General features: G+C 45.7%; 2 protein-coding genes across 2 annotated transcripts in view; both read right to left on the bottom strand.

Moving 5' to 3' along the window:
* Window positions 1-831: 831 nt before the first annotated feature.
* NPY2R (neuropeptide Y receptor Y2) lies at window positions 832-1,989 on the bottom strand (the record flags this gene model as incomplete). Its single annotated transcript, XM_079535136.1, has 1 exon — window positions 832-1,989. The coding sequence occupies one exon, from the start codon at window positions 1,987-1,989 to the stop codon at window positions 832-834; it is 1,158 nt and encodes a 385-aa protein (XP_079391262.1).
* A 3,228-nt stretch (window positions 1,990-5,217) lies between these two features.
* The window catches only part of RBM46 (RNA binding motif protein 46), a gene marked incomplete at both ends in the record, with an annotated part of 109,654 nt that continues 106,694 nt past the window's right edge, over window positions 5,218-8,177 (bottom strand). The window contains one exon of the mRNA XM_079534640.1: window positions 5,218-5,387. Coding sequence (XP_079390766.1) covers window positions 5,218-5,387 — 170 coding nt within the window. The remainder of the gene's footprint in view (window positions 5,388-8,177) is intronic.

Genomic DNA, 8,177 nt, shown 5'->3' with positions numbered 1-8,177 from the left:
AAGTGCTCATAAAAGACCTGAGCCTGCGTCTCCTCCCTCAAATGCCACTTAAAAGCTCTGTGTTTATGAGCTCTTCCAAATGTGGAATTAAAGGTAGGGATCTGCAGAGAATTAGCGATGAGGTCCCAGACTTGCAGTTTTTCTCACCAACATAACCATAGCCAATTCATAAAGGATGAGTTTTGACCCCATTTGATTGACCCAAATCCACCTTTACCTTTCTTCATACCAAATTTGGTATTTTTTCCTTTTCTCTTTTTCTTTCCCCTAATCCATTCAGGATATTCTGGTTTGAAGTGCTTCAGTGCGAGTCAGAAACAGTACCGTATCTATTTTCCTCATCTCCACAAAAGTTCCCTGTGGGAGAAAAAGTGGCTGAAAAGTTTGAGCTTTAACCAGCACAGCCCATTTTCCCCAGACAGGCTTCATTCTTCCAGGAGACTTCTATACTCCCTGGTCTCTACATGCAGTATACAAGTTGCCTGCTGCCATCAGCAGTACTCCTGTGCTACAAAACAGCCATTTACCTTCCTATGGCCAAAGGAGCAAACTCTGCCAAACTCTTGTCAAGTAGAGATGGGAGGGATGGGGTTGTCTCTTACCATGTTATAGACAGCCACAAACAAAACATCTCTCTTATTTTTTTGGAGTTGTGTGGTCACATCCTCGTGGTGCCAACCTACTCCCCTCAAATCATATCACCTGCCTTGACTTGCCTGCCTCTTTTCTTTCACCTTTTATGAGTAAAACTATGCATTAAAAATGCATGTGTCAGAATGGATTTATTCCTTCGTCCACAACATGTGCATTTCTTCTTTAAAGTCAGAAATCTTAGACATTGGTAGGTTGTGTGAAAGAGTCTCCAGGGAACTGACTCTTCTTTGCTTCCAGTTTCTTCCTGGCTTTGAAAGCTGCCGACACTTCAGGGTGGATGGAGTCTAGCCGCTGCTCGCACTGAAAGGCTGTGAGGAAGGCCGTCCTGTAGTTGTTATTCATCCAGCCATAGAGAAGGGGGTTAGCAAATGTTGAGCACATGGCAATGACATGAAACACCGTGTAGATCAGTTTGTACTCTTTCAGGTCCAACACCTGACTGTCAATATCGCTGACTAGCTGGAAGGCATGGAACGGCAGCCAACTGACAGCGAACACAACAACCACGCAAACCAGCATCTTGGTGGTTTTCTGACGCCGGTGGTGGTAGTGGTCGTTCCCCGCCCCAGGACTAACATGGTTCTTGAGCTTGGTCCAAATGCGGGTGTAGGCGTAGGAGATGACGGCCAGAGGCAGCACGTACTGGATCAGGAGCATGGAGACACTGTAGATGGTGCCGTAGTTAAGCTGCCCCTCCCCTGGCCACTTCTCAGAGCAGACCACGATCTTGAAGTCAGGAATGATCTCAATCAGCGAGTACTCGCGGAAGATGGCCAGAGGGCTTGCCAACAGGGCACTGACTGCCCATGCCACTCCTATGATCAGGAAGCTGATACGCTTAGAGATTCTGCTTTCCAAGTGATAGACAATGCAGCGATGTCGATCCAAGGCAATCACAGTCAACGTAACAGTAGACACGTGCACAGCAAGGGCTTGGGCATAAGGCACTAAATGGCACAAGACAGGGCCCAGTTTCCACTCACCCAATAGTGTGTAAACTAGAGTGAAAGGCAAGCACAGCGTATTCACCAGCAGATCAGCCACGGCCAGGTTGGCGATGAAGAAGTTGGTCACCGTGCGCATGCTTTTGAACTTGATGATCACGTGGATCACAAGAGAGTTCCCGATCACCCCCAGCAGAATGATGGAACAGTAAGCAAAGATGAGGATTATCTGCACCTCAACTAGCGTCGTGCTGTCCTTCAATTCTGGTTTGGGGTCAAGAGCCAGTTCATTGAGTGGTGTGGTGTATCTTGGCAAGTACAGCTTGGTGAACAACTCCATCTTCATTTCATCTGTCTGGTTTTCTTCACCCATTGCTTCCAGGGGCCCCATCCTTTCAGTAGCAATAGCTCTGTCCCTGAAAAACAGAACAACACAAGAACACACGGAGAAATCAGTCTGCAATGGCTAAGACAAGAAGTAATGAGCTAAAGGTAGAGCAGTTTTCTCCTCTAACCTAGGTTCTACATATCACAATTAAGAGAAGACCTGTCTTAATATATTTAAATTCTGTTGGCCTTACATTTCAAGCTCGATCCTGTAATATTATTCAGGCATGAAAACTGGGACAGATTTCAAAAGCAGTTCAAAGACAAAGTTTGCCTAAGTAAATGCAGCAGGATTAAGATCCAGCTGGGCAGTGTATCCTTTTTTCAGAAACCACTACCCAAGTGTAGTAGTTATGTAGCACAAAACTTTCACTAATACCCATGGTATTCTACATAGAATGGCACCATCCAGAGTGTTATTAGCATAATAATATTCCAGCTTTTCCTTAATGGAAAGCATTTCTTTCCAAATTCCTGTATGTTAGTTTCAGAGAACTAAATATCGATGTCTTTCTTTAACAAACTTTCTTCCAAGAAAGTGCCACAAGGCAAACAAAAGCACCACTCTAGCAGAACTGAAATAACAGCATTTCTCTGAAATGACTGTGTAACCTATTCATGCTGAAATTAACACAAGAAACGATTAACACTCAGATATAAATAATATTTCCTTTTTGACTAATGCTTAAGAAAATGCAGTTCCCTGGATGCTGCCCATCAGTTCTTGTCTGCAGTCACAGAAAAGTACAAATCATTCCCCTTCTAATGTCAGTAAGAATCTCAACACATGCATCAAAAAATCACATTTTGTTGGCTTCCCCACACAGGCTGAGCCAAATTCTGCTCAGCTAACCTATACTGCCCTAATACAAAGTAGGTAAGGATGGATAAATGGATGTTTTATAGTCTTCATATAGGGACTTCAGCCCTATATGCAATGTGCCTGTTCTCATGCAGACTTTCCAAACCTTTGGTGACACGGTAAGGAAGCACCATGCACATGGAGGCTCCATGGTTTGACCTCCGAAAATACTAAGAAAATGTCAGTGCACAGTGGGCTCACAGAAGGAACTCCACTGGCTGCCACTGAGGGTAAAGCCAAAGCTGAGTGCTCTACTTTGCTATTCATACATGCCCGAAGGAAAGCAAGAGTAGAGAAGTAATGTCACTTTCTTGCCATCAGATGTTACATAGGGGTCCAGCTTGACTTCAGGTCTGCCTAAAGAAACATTCTTGCTGTTAAAACCTGTGGTTTCATGGCAGCCTTTTTATCTGTGATGATCGTGATTTAAATCACATCCACTTCACTGCAGATCTCCATTCCTACCTGTGTCTCCACTGACATGTATCAGCGACATCCCTAGGTGTGATTTCCTCACCAAACTGCTGTACATGTGCATCTCTACCCTGTGACTGGTTACTACAGAAACAAATACTGTCTGTCAAGAGGTGACCAAGCCCTTTGTGTTTTGCTTTCATACCATGCAACATCCCAAAGAATTTCTCAGTGCAAGCCTTCTATTTTTCTTTCTTTCTTTCTCTCTTTCTTTCTTTCTCTCTTTCTTTCTTTCTCTCTTTCTTTCTTTCTCTCTTTCTTTCTTTCTCTCTTTCTTTCTTCCTCTTTTCCAAAAGATACAGATCAACCACATACTGGAAGCTATTTTCCCCCAGATTGCACTGGTCTTAATTATGCTATACCATTTCTGTACAATTAATTAACAGTGCAGCTGAGATGTGCTGCTGTTTGTAGAAGCTTACCCCACACTTTTGAGCAATGTAATCACTTACTGACTACGTGTGTAAGCAAGGGTAGCAAGATGGGATTCCTTATCAACACACCTTTAGTTCACCAGCTAGGAAAAGTAAAAGATCCCTGAAAATTTGCACAGCCAAAGCAATGCAGATGTTCAGAGGTCGTCTGAGCTTTTTCCTTCAACCTGTGTATCTACACCCAAGAATTTTGCTTACATACATATATTAGGGAAGCAGAGATAAAGCAGTGAGGTCTTCAGAACTGTCAGGTGCTCCAAGATCTCATCAATTTTTTTTTTCCTTGCAAAAACAAAAGGCACATTTACACACTGTAGTAGTAATGTGAGAGGGAAGGCAAATTTCAGTTTTCCCTTGCTTTCTACAGATCCAGGGGGGATGATGGAACTCAGACAAAAAGAAGACAGCATCCCTTTCTTCCCCAAAACATTTTTGCTATTTTCTCCTGTCTCTGAATTCTCATGATTCCTACTTCAAACCTACTATTTAGCAAAGCCTTCTTTTGTTCCACCACTTTTATTCTGTTTGTTACTGCCTCGTTTGGGCTGATGAAAGGCGTTTTGGTCTTGTGTGACCAAAGGTGGGAGGAGGGACCACTGGTGTCTGCAGACGAGTTGGGCACACCGGAAGGGGCAAAATAAAATGGGAAATAAAATCGCCAGTAGGACATTCAGTAGGCAAAGAATCAGCTGTTGTCCTAGAGCGGGGAAGCCTGAGGAAGATCAGACAGCATTTGGTAAGACCCTTCCCGTTCTTCTTAGCGAAACTCTCCATCCGATGGCGTTTATTTGCACACCCACCGCACCGAGCTATTTTTCCCCAGTTTCTCCCAGACCCTCCCTCGGGAGCGGGCATCAAATCGCATCGAAAGTTCCTCGGAAGACCGGCGGAGGTTTTGCAACGGTTCCGACAGCAAGCGAGCAAAAAGGGCAAAGCACCTACGTGACGGCACGGGCACGCGGCGCTCCGGGCACGGCGGCAGCGCGGCACCGGGGCAGCTCCGGAGTTGCCGCCTCGGCGACAGATGAGGCTCCGGCTCCCACCGCACGCAGCCCGGGCGCGCCCTCGGAGCCCCATTTTCACCTTCCCCGGCCCCCTCCCCCGGCACACTCACCGCAGCGGCTCTTTCCTCCCGGTCGACGGGGCACCATCGAAAGTTTGGAGGCGGGGGCAGCGGCGGGCCCCGCATGCCGAGGGGCGGGACGGGGCGGGACGTTGGGACAGGACGGACCGGGAAGGGCCGCCGCCGCCACCGCCTCCCTCCCTGCCTCCCGCAGAGCGCCCGGCGGGCGGAGCGCCGCGCACAGCCCCGGGATGCGGCTCCGCCTCTCTCGGCTGCGGGGCGGGGGATGCGCGGCGGGGTGCGGGCTTGGCCGGCGGCTGTCCGAGCCAGAGAGCGGGGATTTAGCGGGGGAAATGCTCCGCTAAAGTAGGGTCCGCGCTCGCTTTTCTTCACTGCTTCTTAGTGTTCCCACATCATGAGTGTAAAGGGGACGCCTTTGCTCCGAATTGCCGCTGGAATCCTTAGCTGCCAGAGACCCAGCTTGCGGATTTGCAGCTCCTCGTAAGAAAAGTGGAAATGCCCGTTATCGGGGCAGGTGTGAGGGTGAATGAAACATCTGTGTATTCCACCTGGAGCAAAAGAAACAGTTGGTATTTCTTTGAAAGGCTGCAAAAGTAAAGACAACAGCTGCTGCATTTACTTGAGCTCTGTGCTCAGCAAAATATTTCAAAAATCTCTCTTGTCAGGGAGCTTCATTGAGGACTAGCTCCAGCCAGCACTGCCATCTTTCTTGTAGGGGTCTGCCTTCATTACATCCCATCAATAAGATCTCCTTAGCATTTTGCCGTGTTCATATGTAACTTAGACCATGAGACGGGGCTCCTCCGTGTGCCTGGAGGGCCTGATTCAACAAGCAGTGCCTCGGCCCTAATTGTAGTTGCCAAAAAACAAGGACCAAAAGATCACACTCACTCAGTAGCCACTGTGCGGGCGCTGGGACACATCTCCTCCAAACTTCCTACAGAAGCTGCTGCTCGGAACAGGAATGCTGCTTTACTTGACATCTCCTGTTTGCATTAATATTTCAGGTAGCTTCGAAGATCAACAACATAAGCTTCCCTCTTCTGACCTCCTTTTCATCCTAAGAGTTTCTGAATGTGGGGCTCTTTCTTGGCCAAAGGTGATGATCTCTGCTTTGGTTGTAACTCAGCATTACACTCTTATTAGAGCACAGAGTGTAAGTAGGGTATCAAGGACTAACTTCAGCAATTTATGGCTAGTTTTGAAATTCAAAACACGTCTCGAGAACTCCCTAAGATCTTTACTAATTCAGACTGTCTCTGATGAAGGGCTTTGCTGTTAGTCCTTCAGCCCTTCTGAGACTGTTAATGGAAAGCTCCTAGCTTATTGCCAAATAGATTTCTTTGATGGCTAAATAAAGATCCAGGAATTTCAGTTCTCTTACCTCTGTTTATTTCGTTTCCCAAATCAGTGTAATTGTGGGATTTGCTTTTTGATCTGTCAGCACACATGGATGTGTGCCGTGAGTTTTAGCACAGCCCATGTATAATATATGGCTGGAAAGGCTGTGCTTGCCTTTCCTTCTCTAGCAAACAGCATACGGTGGCGTTAATCCATCTCAGGGGTGATGCTCTTTTGCTCTGCTCCACACACCTGTTCTAGCTTAGCGTGCAGTCTTGCTTCTCACATCTTGGAGAGTGTGGTGAAATGCTATGATTCTTTACAATCTGCCTAGCTCAAATCTCCTGGGATCCCATTGCAAAGGAAAAGCTGTTCCTTTGCTTAACTTCCATACTCCTGGAGGAAATCAAGATGTGCAAGTTTCCAAAGCTGCTAGGCCAGTGAAAGTTACACAAGGGAGAGGAGGTGTTGTTTCCCATGGTGAGGAGATTCTGTGTTCAGGCACAGTACTTTATGGATATGCACTTCCAATAAAAAAACAGCAATCTATATTGCATGTAGAAGAGTGGCAGTGAAGGATCCTGTAAACACACCTCAAAACAGATGTCCTTGAAGACACCAACATCAAGGGCATAAAAAATTCAAATAGCACAGAACTGCTGGATGTGAAAAATGCCATTGGGTGACCACCTCTAAAGCAACTGCACATACTTTTCTCTGTGTGTGCTTTAAATGAATGCCTGGTAAACCAGAACAAGTCCAGAGCCTTTTAATCGTGAACCAGATGGATCAGATGGGATTGCCAGAGGTTTCTTACAGCACCTCCAATAGGTTGCCCTGAGCTATAACCAGGTGAGTTCTGATTATGCCTAAAGTGAGGGGTCCCACTGCCCTCCCCAGGCAGCACATCCCAGCACTTGATGACCCAGGACTATGTTTAGATTAAAGATGGCTTGTATTACAAAAATGAGTTACCTGAACTTTAAATCCTAGGCTCCTATTTAAGGTGAGCCTATAAAATACGCCTTTACTGTGAATATATATATGTACCAAGGTGAAACACAGATTGTATAGCTGAAGAGCTTGAAAAAAATATCTGCTGGACATATGTTGTTTCTGCTGGAAATCACACTTGCAGAGAAACTGTAGGGTGCAAGATATATGCTATGCACAGCTTTCCTCTGGCAGTATCTGTTTAACCATCTTTAGTGTCAGAAGGTTGTCCTGAAGAATTCCATCCAACGTGAGTTGCAGTTCTGCAGCACCTCAGAAATTTACTAGTTCTCATAGCAAAAGAAAGTTCTGTACACATCACCCAGACTCCAAGCAGTAAAGACTTTTTTTTTCATAGAAGCATGGTTGCAATCACAGGACGAGGAAAGAGTTGCCAGTCTTTGTCCATAAATTGTCCAACATCAGATTTGTCAGATGGACATCAGCAAGGCAGAAGAAGTTCATCAGGCACTGCTCTCTTTACTTCACTTATGAAGAACCCATTTCCCCTTGAGCAGTAGCTCTGACACTAGTGTTGCGCTGTGTGCCACTCACTTGAGCTGAACAACACCTGAAAACATGACCTCAAGAAAGAAAATCTTCCTGAATTTCTTTGTGGTGCCAACACCAAGGTTATGGAGTAAAAAATTGTTCAGGACCGAGATTTTGTTTTTTTCTTACTTAAAAGGCCTGTACAGAAGTGTCAGGGTAGTGTTTAGAATGACTTCTGATTCCACAGATCTGTGAACATTTTGGAATACATTCATTAATCATCCTTTGTTCTTGTTCCTTTTTAGTTTACATTCAGTCTCCCAGGTTCAGTTCAGCCTCTTTCTCTCCCTTTCTTAAATGCAGTCCTAAGAAGTAGCTGTATGCATAAACAAGTATAATCAATCTTAGACAACAAAGGTGATAAATTCAAGGCAGTGGGGAACTGGAGAAATTCAGTGGATTTGTGAAGTATCAGCTTCAAGTTGCTAACAGCAGTACTTCACAGCCAGCTA

This window comes from Tetrao urogallus (assembly GCF_951394365.1).
Source record: "Tetrao urogallus genome assembly, chromosome: 4".
In the NCBI taxonomy this organism is placed as follows: domain Eukaryota; kingdom Metazoa; phylum Chordata; class Aves; order Galliformes; family Phasianidae; genus Tetrao; species Tetrao urogallus.
The sequence above is the reverse complement of the archived record's forward strand: the minus strand, read 5'-3'. Positions and strand labels throughout refer to the sequence as shown.